The sequence below is a fragment of the Staurois parvus genome, unplaced genomic scaffold (genome assembly GCF_062004578.1).
Source record: "Staurois parvus isolate SC_StPar_1 unplaced genomic scaffold, SC_StPar_1.0 ptg000031l, whole genome shotgun sequence".
NCBI classification, from domain to species: Eukaryota; Metazoa; Chordata; class Amphibia; order Anura; family Ranidae; genus Staurois; species Staurois parvus.
The window spans coordinates 6607982-6626052 of record NW_028317827.1 but is presented as its reverse complement, the minus strand read 5'-3'; the positions used below and the strand labels follow the sequence as shown (position 1 = coordinate 6626052).

At 41.7% G+C, this 18071-nt stretch overlaps 2 protein-coding genes across 6 annotated transcripts in view; one reads left to right on the top strand and one right to left on the bottom strand.

Moving 5' to 3' along the window:
* The window catches only part of TANC1 (tetratricopeptide repeat, ankyrin repeat and coiled-coil containing 1), a 336351-nt gene that overhangs the window by 49302 nt on the left and 268978 nt on the right, over positions 1-18071 (bottom strand). For all 5 annotated transcript variants that reach the window (XM_089659744.1, XM_089659745.1, XM_089659746.1 and 2 more), the window contains 3 exons: positions 17649-17771; positions 6579-6815; positions 3564-3749 (listed from right to left, as the gene is read on the bottom strand). In XM_089659744.1, the coding sequence (XP_089515870.1) occupies positions 3564-3749; positions 6579-6815; positions 17649-17771 (546 nt within the window). The remainder of the gene's footprint in view (positions 1-3563; positions 3750-6578; positions 6816-17648; positions 17772-18071) is intronic.
* Positions 1-18071, top strand: part of WDSUB1 (WD repeat, sterile alpha motif and U-box domain containing 1) — a 154574-nt gene that overhangs the window by 131934 nt on the left and 4569 nt on the right. The window lies entirely within an intron of this gene.

The window sequence follows — 18071 nt, the reverse complement described above, 5'->3', positions numbered from 1 at the left end:
AAACATTTGTCTGTTGACTTTGGCACTGGGATCCACTACTCAGCTGGTCCAATGGACAGAAACAATGCATTTGCAGTAACAAGAACAAAAATTATATATATATATATATATATATATATATATATATATATATATATATATATATATATATACATACACTGATCAGCCATTACATTTTGACAACCTACCCAATATTGAGTAGGTCCTTCTTATGCTGTCAAAACAGCTCTGACCCATTGAGGCATAGACTCCACTAGACTTCTGAAGATATGCTGTGGTATCTGGCACCAAGACATCAGTAGCAGACCATTTAGGTCCTCTAGATTACAAGGTGGGGCCTGAATGGATTGGATTTCCCATAGTGCATTCTGGTGCCATCTCTTCCCCCTGGTAAGCAACGCACATGCACCTGCCTATCCACATGATTTAAATTAAAACGCGATTCATCAGACCAGGCCATTCTTCTTCCAGTGCTCCGTGGTCTAGTTCTCATGCTCATGTTCCCATTGGCTGTGGACACGGATCAGCATGGGTACCTTGACTGGTCTGTAGCTGTCCAGCCCTATATACAACAAACTGCAATGCACTGTGTGTTCTGACGACTTTCTATCAGATACAAGATTTAAAGTGGAACTAAAAGGAGTTAAAACATACCTTTCCTTTAACAGTCCTGTCCCTCGCCCGCATCTTGCCCTGTGTGCTGGTCTTCTGTCATTCTTATCGGTCTGCGTGGGATGACATCACCCCTGCACATGTACAGGAGGCTGTCATTCTGATACACAGAAACCAGCTCAGCGCTCATTCACAGCTCAGTTTACATTGCCAGAGAAGACAACAAGCATGCAGATAGATGCATTTTATTGCAGAGACATTGCTAGTTTCTTCTGCAATAAATGCCTGCTTGCTTGCTGTTTCTTACATTGGGACTTCAGTTCTGTATTAACTATTTCAGTAATTTGAGCTACAGTAGCTTTTCTACTGGATTGGACTACAAGCACCAACCTTCCCTCCCCTCAGGCATCAATAAGCCTTGGCAGTCCATGACCCTGATGCCAGTTTTCCTTCTTTGGATCACTTTTGTTAGGTCCTGACCAATCCAGACCAAAAGCATCCCACAACAGCTGAAGTATTGGAGATGCTCTAACCTAATTGTCTGGCCATTACAATATGGCTCGTCAAAGTTGCTCAAATCCTTCTACTTGTCCACTTTTCCAGCTTTTAACACATTAGCTTCAGGAACTTCATGTTCGCTTAGTGCCTAATATATCAAACCCACTTGCAGATGCCATAATGAGATATAATTAATGCTATTAACTTTACTTAATAATGTTATGGCCGATTGGTGTATATTAATCCCCGTCTCTTTAACTTGGTTTCCGTTTGAATTATGAAATATTTCAGCTCAGCCTTTCCAACTGCCATCACTGTCCAGTAAGCGTGTTTCATCAGCCATCAGAAGCACTGCTATTAGGCTGCATTCACACTTGAGCGTTTTGTAGCTTGAAGCTCCAAAAACGCTCAAACTTAAAAAATAAATTGTTCTCTATGGTGCCTGTTTGCGCGATCAGGTGTGAACAGGCACCATAGTGAACAATTAGTTTTTTTAAGTTTGAGCTTTTTTGGAGCTTCGAGCTTCAAGCTACAAAACACTCAAGTGTGAATGCAACCTTTGAAAGTCGCAGGCAGTTGAGCAGGGCTTGGCCAATCCCAATAGGTAGCTACAGCCATATCTATTATAGAATGTAAGCAGCTGTGCAAAATAAGAGATTTGGGGGTCTTCTACTGGAGCTCCAAATCATAATGCTTCAAGCAGGGTGGATTTCTGTGGCCAGACACAAACTTTCCACAACACCGCACACATTTACCATTACTATCTGACAGACCAGATACAGCAATTTACCTAGTTAGCAAAATTCTGCATGTTTCTTCATGTGCTCTATACTTGTGGGGGAAAGGGGTGATCCCCTACTATAATGCATTCAGTATGCCTGCATACTGCACACCTGCGAATCCTAATAAGAATTTGTTTTTGGTTAACCACAGTATCCTAATGATTTTGCTAGGCTTGTTTAGCTGGTAAAGCTGAGATTAAGTTGGAACTTTGGGAGCATTGTATTCCATTTTACTGCATCACACAGCATATCAAATGATACGACAGCCAGTTCTGAGAACCCAACTGCCAGCTTCATAAAAGTCATGTCTCCGGTTTCCATCTCCATTGTGAAACAGGACCTGTTAGTTAATGGCTGTCCAAGGCAGTGTGAAAGAAAAAGCTGTTTAATAATTGTTGTGTATTAACCGCATTTAGCCTCCTGCGTGTGCTCTGGGCAACTACAGTAAGTGGAATAGGAGTACCAATCCCTTAAAGTGACCCTGTCAACCCAAGGCCACTTTTATCCAAAAGGTCAACTGTAAAAGAAGTATTGATATACACATAAATTCAGCTTTAAAAATAAATCTTTACTGTGACTGGTGACTGCAATGTGTGACCTCTCTTTGAATACGCTAATTGCTAGGTGGTCTCTTGACTTCAATACTTTGAGTCACTGACTCAAGAATACCAGTGAAGTCAGAATATCTGATCTGCATGTTTTTTTTTTGGTTTAGTGGCTCAAAATTTTGAAGCCCAAAACAATGAAAATACCCCCCAAACCAGGGGCGGACTGACAACTCATGGGGCCCCCGGGCAATAGGGAATCATGGGGCCCCTGTGTCCTTGCCCAAACTCAAAAAAGCCTATGAAAAATGTACCAGGGGCATCTCATGGGGCCCCCTACTGACCCCGGGCCCTCGGGCTATGCCCGAGTTTCCAAATGGTCAGTCCGTCGCTGCCCCAAACCTATATTAGTCAGATCAGCGTGTGGATAAACTGGTGCAAGACCGAGAGGATTGGCTTGTCAAGTTCCAGTAGACTTCAACAAAATAGTGGTCGCCTGCACACAGACACCAACTGCCTGTTTCATAGGAGTGTCTCTACAATTAAGCATCGAAAAGGGTGAAATGCATCCGAGGTGTGCTCTACATGTGCAGAACAGGAACTGAAGCCATCTTTTACCGTTTAATTCACATTTATGCAAAAGGAAGTGGGTGTCTATGTCCAGATGGCCTCCATTTTGTTGAAGTCAAAATATTTTAGAAGTGAACCAGCATAACAGTCAGGCAACTGCCATTTTCACAAAGAGGGTCAGCAATGGAAGCCCCCAAAGTTTTTTTTTTATAGGTTCCAGTTAAAAAGGTAGCAGATTTCCTCTTTCTTCTTTTGAGTGAACAAACAATGGAATCCAATTAGTTGGAATGGGGAAAGACATCTGACTGGCTGTTGTGAGAAGCAGTTCTATTTTACTATCCTTAAACATATTTTGTATAACACTACAGGAATCTGCCCTCTGTATTGTAGGACACCACCTTGGAGTTCTGTGACCTGTGTAATGGTACAAGGTCATGAAACACAAAGGACTTGCCTAAGATTACAATTCATACTGCATACATTCCACTAAGCTTTTCTTGTATCAACCCCATTAAGAACTGAGAATGGGCTGGGCCAAAGGTGAATTGTTTCTTACCTCTGTGTGTCCCATACTGGCCGCTGCAGTCAGAGACTGTTGGAGGGCATGGCTTCGTCTTACATAATTTGGCTGTTGGTTTGAAGATGTCCAGTCACAATTCAATAAAAACTTGAGGATACTGCAGTGTCCTCTCAGAGCACTGTGCACCAAGGCACTCTGTCCTTTCTTGTCTATGTGATCCACCTGTAAAATACAATCAATGAACACCCCTTAATTAAATTACTAAGTCAAAATATTAATACACTGGGTTTGCAAACCTTAATTCTATGTAAAATTTGTTGTAAGCCAAAGCCCTATAATTAGCATACTCCATTCCCAAATAAGAAATGTAATGCAAAAATTGCGCAAATTAGCAATTTTGGGAATTCACCAGAATCTGCGCACGCAGAACGGTACAATATGTGACAGTGCATGAATCATGGCAATCATTGATAATATTGTGAGACTAATTGCGCATATTCAAGCAAAATAATAATTTTAAATTTACAGAATATGCAAATCAATTTGCTCATCTCTATTCTACACCTGTCAATTGTTGGCATTATACAAATACCTGTAATAAATAAAAATAATGAATGTTGAACACATCTCACCGAACGTGATTATGACAATTAGCATTTATTGATTTATTTACAGATTGAATAATAATAATGTCTGCATGATTTCTCCCAGTACACATTTTGGGTGACTATTAACGGATACACTTTAGATGTCAAGACCTGACCTTAGTTATTCTATTCCTTATGCTAATCTTTTCCAATCTGCTTGCTTAAAACAGCCAATGCCAATGAGAATTCTTTGCTAACACACATTTATCAGTGTCTGCATTAAGAACCAATTGTTTTGCTGATGGCAACCAGTCAGAATCTGCCATTCAAGGGAAATTCAAATTTGGGACAATAAAAAAAAAATGGAATCTGGTAGGTTTCCTTCTGGCAACAACAATTATTCCTTTATCAGCCATTCTGATAAATCAGGGCAAGAGAACACCTTTCAATAAGGACCTTGTAGAGTCTCGCCAATATTCCCCATCTGCCGGAATAGCTGAAGCCCAGCAACATCAGCACAGGAAGCATATCCTCTGTGAGCTTCATTAGATGAGGAAGCCACAACATCTGCTGGATATTAGAGTGGAAGGGGGCACATTCTGACAAATTCCTATTAATGACCCGGGATCCAGTAACACAATAACCCACATCATCTTACGGGCCACATACAGAGCAAATTCCACACATATGGACAAAGCTTCACACATTCTAACTGAAGCCTGTCTGCCATTGTAAATTATATGAGCGAGAGAGCACAGTTCAATCCAAGGGTGGAGACTGCCAATGTGCATATAATTATTGCAGGCAAAATGTAATTAAAGCAATAGTAACTCCTGCATTGCACAATTACAACACTTGGCTGAAGTCCCTGGAAGTGTCATATATTATATATAGCATAATAGATTTACTAAATGTGAAAGAGATTACTGAAACAACAGATTTTCCCTAAATGATCTGGTAGATTGTAAAGGGAGACTCCACTTTGACTATAAAGAACATTAAAGGAAAAATAAAAAGCAAAACAAAAGACAAAACATCCAAACTTTTGTCACATGGTGGCCAACACTGAGGCTGGAGTATCCATACAGAACGCTCCAAATTTAATGCAGCTCAGTACGCCAAGCATGGAAAGAACAAATAAAACAAACAAGGTCAGTGTTACTAGGCTCTTCTATCCAGCCACTGCACCCATCACTCAGGCAGGCACTACGGTCAGGGAGTTGAGCTAAGGGTTGGGGGGAGTCTGATGCTGAGGCAATAGTTCCCCATCAGTGGGAATGTTTCGAATCTAGTCCCCCATTCAGGCTGCCTCCCTTGTGATTGAGAGCGGATGGCAGCGTGCAGATTCTGTAGCCCAATAGCAGCTATGGAATTGTCCCACTGCTGTCCCCTGTCAATTACAATGAAGGTGAAAACGATGGGAGACTAGTCTCTCAGCATACCCATCAGGTTCTCCTCACTGTCCATGTTCAGTCCTACGTCAGTGGTTGCTAGGACACTAGCGGCAGGTGGACAGCATGTTTTCAGGAGGACAGGATGATTACAGAAATGCCTACATTACGTAGTTTATTACCCACACTTGCTCAAGAGTAAAAATGTGAATGGATGCAAATGTAATATTAAATAGCTTATTAAAAAAATTTTTTATATAGATAGTGGTGCATGTAAACATGGCTTGTTCTTCACAACACAGAGGCTGCACTCTGGCTTGTCCTTTATGGCAACTTAGAGTTGGTCTCATTACCGCCAGTTTCTTATCTACAAACTGGTGGTAATTCTTTTTGAAATTGTTGCAGCCACGGCAACACAATATGAAAGTGGCACAAATAAGAATTACCAGAGTCTGTAGCATGTGATAGAACTGGTAAAGTGTTAGTAAACTCCAAACAGTAAAATCAGTCTCTGTATGCAGTAAAGCATACTTGTTAATCCTCTGTATTGTGCAAAAAGTCTGTTTGATCCTGGCTTCTCTGATCCTCCCCTTCTACTGTCCCCAATCCATCTGCTCATAGTATAGAGCCTTAGGAGGCACTCTGCACATGCTCAGTTTAGTGTATTGCTGGAGTTTTTTTTTCTTTGGGAGGGTGCATGTGAGGAGCACAGGGCCAATCAGCACTTTCCAGACAGAGGGTCAGGGGTTAGACAGCCTCATAAGACAGTCAGAGGAGAATGAAAACTCCTCCTACAAGCTATAACCTGTGCTCAGCTGGACACAGATAGAAGTCACAAAACTGCTACACACGGCTGATGAGAAAAGGTATTTAGCAGTTTATATTTACTAAAATAATTGCATTTCCATGTTGTATGTACTGCGGGATACCAGATATAGTGAATGCAGGGTCCTGGGTTCAGTAACACTAACTGTCACAAGGGTTTTATAAATTAAACGCTAGACCTTTTAGTGTACTTAAACTGCCTGAAAAGCATCACAAGTACGTCATTATATTCCCCACTCTATATTCACCTTTGCTCCTTTTTTGATCAGAAGAGTTACAATATTTAGGTGTCCAGAAGCAGCTGCGTAGCACAGCGGGGTCATTCCACTCTCCGACATCCCATCCACAATGCCCCCAAATTCCAGCAGCAGGCTGACCATCTCCTCGTGACCGAGGTGCGCTTGGACACACTGAATCGGGGCGTTATTTAAAACCTCTGTCCTGTAGTTGACGTTTGCCCCTGCTAAAATCAGGAGTCGGCTCACCTGCAAAAAGAATCAAGAAGTGTGTTAGTTTTTTTGCTGGATGTAGGAATGCTATAGGCAGCTGCAGCAAATTAATTTTGCTTGGCTAGAGCCAAAACCACAGAAGACATTTGTGTATGCACTTTATACCAGCTCTGTGATATTCCCTGAAACACAATAAGCTAGATTTAACCTGCTTTCTTGATGCAGGGCATGGGAATACATTGTGGTCTATTAAGGAGGACCGACAGATGAAAAACGTATAATAGGTGTAAGATAATATAAGTGCATTAAAACGTGCTTGAGACTGAAAAGGAACATAAACCTCCCCTGACACAGTATAGGGAAAACTGGCGCTCTACAACATGTTTTTAGAATGGAAAAACGTTTACAGAACTCCATCATCAAAGACTTGTTGGCAATGACTGACCAGTGGTGGGTTATTGCCAGGTTGCAGTAAAGCCAGCTATTTCCTATCAATCATACGAGATCTGTTATGCAATAAAGATACCTACCTGGGTGCAGTTGGAACAACCAAAAGGGAGTCAAATGTGAGCCAGACGGGATCATTATTTAAGCAGGGGTATTTTTTTTTTTTAAACTTCTGCATTGCATCAGCTTTTCTAGCATCCCTTCCATAGGATGCACTCAGAGGTTTTAAGCTTCAGCCGATGACCATCCCTTGGGATCTAGCCTTGCAGGGTTAGTACAAAGAGCATAATGCCCTTTACTTGCACTTAACACATGTTTTAGGTTAAAATAAACTAAAAGGTAAACTGTGCTGTACATAACAACCCATAGGCCTCAACCTTTCATCTTCTACTGTATCCAAGAGAAGCAAGGACTGATCATCTGCTATGGGCAATACAGGCAGTTTTGCTTTCAATCAATGTCAGCTATGAGGTTCAGGCTTCTTGCTAACTTAGAGATTAGCAGACTTATTTAATTCAACAAATTCTGTAGCCAATAAAAAAACATCAATAGTCTTCTACTGCTCTTTACGGCTATAATCAGATAAGGAAAATCCAGTTGGATCACAACACTTTGTATATTTCCACTGTCCTAGGCTCCGTTTTACTGGTATTCATGGGGATTCAATAAAAACCCGTTAGAGGATTCTTGTTTGCAAGGAATGTAATGGTGATTACAAGCAAAAAACCAAATCGATCAACACTAAGAGATCAGAGAGAAAAAAAATGACTTTGGAAATGGGTGTGTTTGCTATCCACCAGCTGACAGCTAAAAGTGGAAGTGAAGGCAAACAGATTAACTCATACTTGCAATATTTACCTTGTAAGTGTGAACTGCTTTACCCGCCATTAAATTTAAAATTTTGTTCAGCTAGTTTTACAATCCAGTCATGCATACGGCACAGCCAGGATCTGACGTCTCTTTTTTTTATAGCATTTAAAACAATACAGCTTGGTCAAGGACTGCCCTAGCCTGTGATTGGATGGTGGAGTAGCAACACGCTGATGAGGTCAAGTGTGTGCTCTCCCCTCCTCACTGGGGGAATGTATTAAATCTGGAGCAGCTGTGCATTATACCAGTTCAGCTTTGATATGCAGCTTGTTCAGTTAAAGTGATACTAAACCTAAAAACTTTGTTTACCTTAATGCAGGGGTCTCCAAACTTTTCAAACAAAGGGCTAGTTTACTGCCCTTCAAACTTAAAGGGGGCAGGATTGTGGCCAGTGGCAGTAGAAAATGCCCTGGCATCAGTAGGAGTAAACAATACCCTAGGCTTGGTGGTCAGTGGGAGGGAAAGTGGCCCATCGTTGGTGCCAGTGGGAGGGAAAGTGCCCCATCGTTGGTGCCAGTGGGAGGGAAAGTGCCCCATCGTTGGTGCCAGTGGGAGGGAAAGTGCCCCATCGTTGGTGCCAGTGGGAGGGAAAGTGCCCCATCGTTGGTGCCATTGGGAGGGAAAGTGCCCCATAGTTGGTGCCAGTGGGAGGGAAAGTGCCCCATAGTTGGTGCCAGTGGGAGGGAAAGTGCCCCATCATTGGTGCCAGTGGGAGGGAAATGGCCCCAACTTCTGTACAACCAGCCTGCCCATACACGGATTGAAGAACTTGATCCATGTATAGCCACACATAGTAGTTCAAAACACTTGAGTATGATAAAACTCTAAACAACATGTGTTCCTGAGTACAGAAGAATACTGGTTGGTTCTCTTTATACACAATGCTTGAAGTGGTTGTAAAGGGTGAAGGTTTTTTACCTTCATGCATTCTATGGTAAAAAAGGCTTCGGTGTGCAGCTTCTTCTGCAGTCCCTGAATACTTACCTGAGCCCGATCTTCATCCAGGACTGTGCACAGGAGCCTTGGGTCTCTCCCTAATTGGCTGAAACACAGCAGGGAGAGTCATTGGCTCACACTGCTGTCAATCACAGCCAGTGAGGAGGGAGACAGAACTGAGCCACGCTCTGTGTGTCCCATAGACACATAGAGCTGGCTTGGGAGCGAGCATGCACTAGTGCCCCCCAGCTCAAGCAGCTTGCGCTGGGGGCACTCGGCAATGGAGGAGGTGGCCACAAGCGCCAGTGGGGGACCTGAGAAGAGAAGGATCGCGGCTGCTCTGTGCAAAACCATTGTATAACATGTTTGTTATTTTAAAGAAAAAAAAAAAACCTTTAGAACCACTTTAATGATCCATTTCATATTTGGTATTAGTCTAGCAGATTACAATTCCAGTCCATAGAAGAAGCCAGACTGTAAGGTGTTGAGAAGACTGATGGGTTTTCCACTAAGCATAACCATTGCACAGTCTGGCAAACGCTGCTCGTGGAAGAATGTGAAGTATGATTTTCAAGAAAATACTTAAAAATGCATTTACTTTCCAGGCCAAAGCTGGAGCCTCCCTCAACCATAGGAAATAATAGCTACATATTTCTTCATAGGGTAACGCTTCCAACACAAGTAAAGTCACTGGTTCTAATTCATTGAGCTGCAGTATCTCAAAACCCCCTAAACCCAACACCCCCCAAAGCCTACCCTGGTATTTTCACTTCTATACATACCTTTTATCCAAAGTTGTTTAGCTGGTGCAGTGACATTGTGGCAGTTTCCTCTACTTCCTTGGTGGAGGGAGGTAGGCTTTCTTCCTGGACTGAGCAATCATCATGCCTCCCCTCCCCAGCAGCACATACTCACATTTCTTTCACTCCCCCAGTGCTCCATTCAGCTGTCTGGAGTGAAGGAAATTTCTGTGTACTCTATAAGTCGCTCTAGTCGTAGCCTACACAGGTCTATAGACAGTCCGTGTGACAAAGATTTTGCTTTGCCCTGTATGTGCCAAGCACAGGTTTGCTTTAAAGCAATCTGCAATAACATACTATATAACTACTCGACCGGTCTTTTTAACTTGCCTTAAAGGCAGATTGAACCTTCAGTTTAAATCAGCTAAACACGTTCCAGGTTTATCAAAATGAAAAAGTGTTAATTTGTTAACCACGACCTGAATATAAAAGCCTGCCCCTGCCAGCAGCCACAGGGTGGGACCCTTGCTTTTCAAGGGAAGCAGTGGTCTCACTGCAGAGTACTGGAGTACCCCTACAGAGTCAGACCTATTGCTCTGCAAATAGCAAAGCTCATGCTCCCCATAGATTGGAGCGGTCAGGCACTGATTTGGCAGGGGCATATTAAAGTGGAACTTCACTCTCTCAATCAGCATTAACTATTTTTAGTCATTATGCTTCTAGCATCAGTAAATAGATAGGAAAAGCATATTGTCTTTACTTGTTTTATACTGTTTGTGACGGGAGTGACTTTTGGGGGTGGGGGGACCTCTGTATCATCTCTCCAAACCATTATGTTTAACCCACCCTGTGCCTGTTTAAGGGTACAGGGTGTACATGTGAATGTCCCAGTATTGTGCATTTGTGTGTTGTCCTTTGTCTAGGCCACATGGTTGTCCATTGTTTGTTTGCCATGTGCTACCCCCCATTGTGCTGTGCCTTGCTGGCCAGCCAACTATTATGGGATCCCATTGTTGTGTGTCTTGGTGGGATGGGGAGGGGTGATGATGTATTTCCTGTTCCTAATTGTGTTTCCCCGCCCTCTGTATATATCCTGTGATTTGTGTTAAAATAAAAAGAGTTGGCTTCCTGTTTAAGAAGAGCTGGGTGCTGTCTGTTTCCTGAGGGATTTCAAGGGTGTGGTCCGTGGATGGTGTTCGGACAGGGGAAGCTGTGGTATAACGGAAAAACTCAGTGCGGTCTGGGTTCCGGTTCCGTTACACTGGTTTTTTTTTTTTCTTCAGTTCTTTAGTTTCTACCTTGTTTGCATGCCAAAGCAAATGAGGTCACACATCCCAGGAGTCTTCAGGAAGGGAGGAGGGGTTTTCTCAGTTAAGCACAACCTCCTGAAGGCTTGCCTGAGCTAAGGGCAGATGCATTCCAAGAAGTAAATGCTACATGAATCATTTGCCCTTACTCAAGATAGCCACAGCCAGAAATGCTAGTATGCTGGGGGGGGGGGGGGTTTCAAAGTGAATTCTCAACAAAATAAAGCATGGAGACATGGATGGATAGGGAAGTTTGCTTTGAATATTAAAAATAAATTAAATAGTGCTTTTGGTTTGTGGCGCTCAGATGTAGTGTAGTTCTGCTTTACACCGCTGAAAGTAGACCATTCCTTCTCCACAGCGTTCTTCCTATACACAAAATACAGCATTTGTAGTTTCTGACAGTGACCGTTCTATTAGTGCCTCCCCCCGGGTTCATATTTGCAAACATCAACAGTATATATAGGCCTTGATGATTCTGCTTTCATGCCATTATGACATCATAGACTGAAGCAGTTGCACTTGCCAGTAAAAAAATTAAAGTCCGAATCTGACTATTGGCAGCAATAATACTCTACATCAGCTCCAAGGAACGCTGGGACTGTGTGAAGGTTTCTCATGTAACTGTAGAAATCTGTGCCTATAGAGTACCCATGGCAATGAAAAACAAACAACACAAATGCCTCTAATGATACTGTAAAAGCATGCCATTAATAAGACAAGATACGTAATTCATGAGTAGACCAATTTCAGCTGTCCACCTAACTAAGCCACAAGGCTATTGAAAGACATCAGCAAACATGTGCTTTTACTATCACAAAGATGTTGAAAAGTTGGGTAAACTTTTTTAACCACTTACGCTCCAGAAAATTTTACTTTTGCTATGCGACACTGTGCTACTATAACTGGTAATTGTGCGTCATGCAATGCTGTACCCAAATTATTTATATCATTTTTTTCACACAAATAGAGCTTTTGTTTGTGGTATTTGATCACCACTGGGGTTTTTAATTTTTGCGCTATAAACAAAAAAAAGACAGAATATTTGAAAAAACATTTTTTTACTTTCTGCTATAAAATGTATCCAGTAAAAAAAAAAAAAAAAAAAAAAAAAAAAAATTTATAGGTTCAACCTATATGGGGTTAACTGATCTTGCAACCCATAGTGATCAGCGGGATTAGCTTCAGCGGTTTACAGCCTGTTAGGGGTTAACTGTGGCAGCTCTGTGCTAAAGTTGGAGATCAGCTTCTTTTTTGGCCTGAAACCGGCACATGCGCAGTTGCTTCAGGGGATGCATGTCTTCACGGGATACTCATTTTACCGCTACACCGGCAACGCCCCTTCCTCTCTGGAGGGGTGACACCACGTGTTACCGCACCAGGTGACACCAACCCTAGGGACTTCTCTGGTCCCAGCTTACGCTTCAATTTTATAAACTCAACATTGAAATAGCAATACAAGCAATAGTTATTTTTGACAATCCAACATAAGAATACTTGAAAATCTCCCTTCATGGTGAGTGCTGCATGTCTGCTGGCCAACTTTTTTCACCACTTCCTGGATTTCCTGCATGCTTTGCAGCTTTTCCTCTGCAGTATACTTTCAATGTCTAAGGACTACATATCCCATGGTACCTTGCTACCTGCAAGCAGTGATTCCAGTGCTGACTCTGCCTCCTGAAATGCCTCCAATGAAGGTGAGGGTCCACCTTGGATTCATGATTGTGGTGGTGCACAATTGGTTATAAAGGAATTACAGCACTGGGATTGGGGGATCACTTACTAGTAGGATCACTACTGACGGTGTATATTGGAGAGGAAGAGACTACAAGGATCACAATTAATTCCCTTTAAAGAGACTTTATAAACTATTTTGCACATGGATATCTTAATTGATCTTCACATATATATTCTTTGTGGTATTTAGGATGATCTAACTGCTTACTTTATTAGCAGAACAACATTTGTATTTATTTTGCTATTACGGCATGTGATGAACACACATCATCCTTTAGATTGTAAGCTCCACAAGCAGGCCCATCCTATTCCTTCTGTACTGAAATGTATTGTAATTGTATTGTCTCCCTTATATTGTAAAGCACTGTGCAAATTGTTGGCTCTATATAAATCCTGTCTAATAATAATTAGTGTTTGCAGCAGCTTTGGCACCCAACACAAGTTCATTATCTAGATTAGAGGCAACGCACAAAAGACACTTACTGTATTTATTCTGCATCACAATAATGTACTGTAAGCTGTAAACATAATCATTAACAGGGGTTCCCGAAAGACAAAAAGTTATTTTAAGGGTTCCTCCAAGTTAGAGTTGAGAAAGGCTTCTGTTCTAGACACACTGAAAACACATACAATGCACAACACGCTTTATCCTTTTCCATTATTCTCAATGAGATATCCGCTGAGGTGGAAAGCCTAGTAAAATAAATCCCTTTAGTCTAGCCTCTTTATTCCGGTATAAGGTTTCACCGACTACTAATATAAATCTTGCTGCAGCAACAACGATCTCCGGCAGACACGGCCCCAACAAAACACTGCAATTAACACACAGTTGGGGAGGCCCCTGGTAAACATAACCACATATTACTATAATTGCAAAACTTTGCATTTTGACAGCTACAGAAAGACATTTAAACAGCAATAGACGGTTTGATGAATGAGCTGAGGAAGGTTTGTAGGCGGGGAAGGAGCTGAGAAAATAAAACAGGCCTATATTGAAATAGGAAACAGATTTAGCCTGGGTTCAAATATGTGCGGTATATCGCATGTGATTCACACAGGAACCGCACTGCATTCCTATGCAAATCACATGATTTGTGTGCGGTGCGAATGGAATCATACATTTTGTTTGGCTCTGATTGCACGGCACCCACACCAAAAATGTGCAGGACCCTTTTTTTGGTCCGCACTAGAATTGGATCGCATGGGTATTCACACCTATGCGATCCGATTCTGCACATTGCACCATGTTTTGCGGACCCCCTTCGGGGTGTTGTTAACACACACACCCAACAGCGGTTCGTATGAACGGGGTGCGATTCTGATGCGGTGTGGAATTGGCACAGAAAACGCAGCGAATTCCGTACCGCATCAGTGTGAACCAGGGCTTAAAGCCAGTTTTCTATAAGAACTTCCGTACCATAAAGGCCGCAAAACCCTTACTGAATGGGCACGGACCTCACACAATACACAAACCGCTCACAGTGACAAGACATTTAAACAGATTAGTCCTTTCAGTGGTAATTGAAGTTTGTATGAACAGTTTATACAAGTAACAGTTGTCTTATGATGTATCAGGGGTTCCGATGATGAAGATCCCCATGAACAGTTTCATTTTAACTATTAACAGTTTAATAAAGGGGTAATGCATGGCACACGTTATTGCCATTATTGAGATATTATTATTACTTGCCGTCCCAGAAAGACAACTTATGTTGACAACAAATTAAAACGACACTTTACTTTGACACAGTAAACTAAGCAGCCTTGGGGCAGGAGGGAGCAGCTGATGTCACCATCCAAGGTCGAAGAAACGATGTTGGAACGGGGGAGGGGGAGTCATTAGTGGACTGGAATCTAAAACTGGTGAAGATGATTTCATTCTCTGTTGATGTTAGAAGAAAATTACACTATTTGTAATGCAAGAAGACCGGAGAGAAACACCTGCAGTGACCTCATTTAATATTAGTCGTTTAGAATTTTTATGCTAGTTATTTTTTCCACTCTTGAGCCTTAAAGTGTTACTAAACCCTGGACCCTGCATTCACTATATCTGGTCTCCCAGGACCCTGCATTCACTATATCTGGTCTCCCAGGACCCTGCATTCACTATATCTGGTCTCCCAGGACCCTGCATTCACTATATCTGGTCTTCCAGGAACCTGCATTCACTATATCTGGTCTCCCAGGAACCTGCATTTACTATATCAGGTCTCCCCAGACCCTGCATTCACTATATCTGGTCTCCCACAGTACACAGAACACGGAAATGCAATTATTTTAGTAAATATAAACTGCTAAATACCCTTTATCATCAGCAGTATATAGCAGCTTTGTGCCTTCTATCAGTGTCCGATAGAGCACTGGGCAATCTTGTAGTGTTCATTCATTCCTGACTGTCCTATAAGGCTGCATGACCCCCGACCCTCTGTATGGACAGTGCTGACTGGCCCTGTGCTAATCACACACAACCTCCCAAAGAAAAAAAAAAAAAACTATCTAGCAATACACACAAAACTGAGCATGTGCAGAAAGACTCCTAGACTCCTGGGGACATTGAAAGAAGGGGAGGATCAGAGAAGACAGGATTGTTTTTTAAATACGGAGGATTAACCCCTTCGGTACCACAGAGAGTATAGCAAGCATGCTTTACTGCGTATACAGACTCATTTTACTGTTGTGGGTTTAGTAACACTTTAAGAAGGAGCTAAAGTTTGAAATCAAAAAATATAGTAAGTAGTTTTTTGTCCTCTCTCTCCCTGTGCACAGCATGGGTAGGGTTGGTGTTCTTTCTCATTTGGGGACACACCACCTAATGGGCCTCCCACATCTGAGCTTTTGTACTGTTTCAGCCCATAAGGTTACACACTGGAACTGGGGACGAAAAATAATGTTTTTTTCATGGATTGAGAGTTCGGTATTCATGGAGCACTAGAATAATTTACTAGATAGGATACTATAGAACTTGTGTATCTTTGGGAACGGTGACCTTTGTCCGAGAAACATGTTGAACAACTACAATTGCAAAGTTCACTATGACAGCAGATCAACTGAACCATAACAGAATATTTACATACACGTCCTGATCATCCTAGCATATATGAAGGACTTTCCCTGAAATCGATTAGATATCTGTTTATCTACTATGTTAACCACTTCCAATCCAGACACTTTTACCCCCGTCCTGTCCAGGCCAATTTTCAGCTTTCAGCGCTATCACACATTGAATGACAATTGCGAGGTCATGCAACACTGTACCCATATGCATTTTTTTGAGACAGATAAAGCTTTATTTTGGTGGTATTTATTCACCACTGGGATTTTTATTTTTTTTGCTATATAAATGAAAATGTCCAAAAATTTTGAAAGAAAGTGTTTTTCTTATAAAATTTTGCAAATAAATAATAATATTTCATCATAAATCGTGGCCAAAATTTATTCATTTATCTTTTTAGTAAAAAAAAAATTAACCCAACTTATTTTATAACCAAGAACTATAATTTATAAAAAAAAGTTTTTACATTTTTATATTATTTGTTTTTTTTTTTAACATACCATGGTGACACAGTACTGTACTGGGGGTGATGGAGATTTTTTTTTTGTACACTGATTGCTTTTACACCCATAAAGGCTGTAAAAGCAATCATTTCTCCTTTTCTCTGGCTGCATTCTTGCAGCCATTGAGAACTACTGTGTGAGCTGTGATTGGTAACAGCTTGTCATATGGTACAAGGCTGTTGTGAATAGCCTTGTACCATGTGACCTCTGTGATCATTCACAGATTTCATGTTGTCAATGATGTCATCTTGCGTACTACTCTGCATGTGATCACTGATTGGCCAATCAGTGATCACATGATCGGGACCTCGCACAGAGGTCCCGTATGACGATCGGAGTTCCACTATGTCCTCCAGACACAGCAGGCACCAGATTGCGGTGCTGCACGCCCCCAGGGAGCGCGCACAGTCCATAATGGCGGGTGCCGTTTATGAACGGCAACCCGCCCCCGGAGTGCCACTGTCCTGCCGTTTATATACAGTGGCCGGACGGCAAGTGGTTAATATGCTTGAACTTGTTTTTCTTTTAATATGTGAGAGCTCCACTGTTAATGAGATATGTTTAATACATTTTCAACTGTAATATTTGGTCTTCATTTTATTTTTTATTTACACCTAATTATCACCCTCTTTAATATTTGGTATAACAGACTTACTATGTGTCTTCTGCCAAACAAATTCCTTCCCCTTTCTCGGGGGGGAAAAAAATGGGGCAGCCGTCTATAAAAAACAAATTGAAGGTTTTCAGCATTGGCTTGTAGTTGGTTCCACCCTTTGGGAAAATAATGCTTCCTTACATTTTCCAGCCTTTAGTTCCCAACACTGCTTTTTAACAGCTTAGTATAGTCAAGCTAATGAAAGTGGATCAGTGACAGCAGCTATGGGTTTCTGCACGCTAATGCTTTTTCAACATATCATTAAATGTAGCAGGTCACTTTGGACTTCTCGAAGGCCTATAGTTTCTTCTCAGACATGGTTGGACAGTTTAGGAGAGTCCAGACAACCTTTATATTGTTCTAGCCATGAAAGGCTTGATCATGCTCTCTGATCTGACACGGGTCACATGTCCTGGATGATGTCATGGCTTAATCACTGTACCGAAGCATTGAGTGCCGTGTCACTGGTTGAACGCTATCCAAAACGCACGAGCTGCTCCCATATTTGAGCTTCAAAGCTTTGTAACTTTTCAACCAGTGGAGTAGAAAAATCACTCAAAGCATTTTCCTTTTACTGTCTATACAAAGTGCACATACAGCACACTCCTCACAGCACAATTACCTTTACATTTGGGGTGTACAGATTCCTTAGAGAAGCCAGGGCGGCAGACAATCCATCCGTGCTGTATCCAATCCACAAGGCCTGAAGAGTACTGGACGAGATCCCATTCTTCTTACTGAGTCCCTGAAGCAACAAAACAGACCCACTGTCAGATTTATGTTTAATAGACTATTTAATAGGGCAAAAGAAATTGGTATTGTCTAATAGTAACCCTCACTGGTCACTCTAAATTGATAAAATCTGAACTAGTATGTGTTTTCTAATGATAGCTACACATCATTAAATAATAACTGAATGCTTTTGTTATCATCAGTTTAACATTTTACTTTTAAATTCCGTCAGCTTCAGAGCTGACTCTCAACCAAAAATGTAACCTAATTGAAATACTTATTCGCAGCTATGGCATCTCACCAGCTCCTTGAA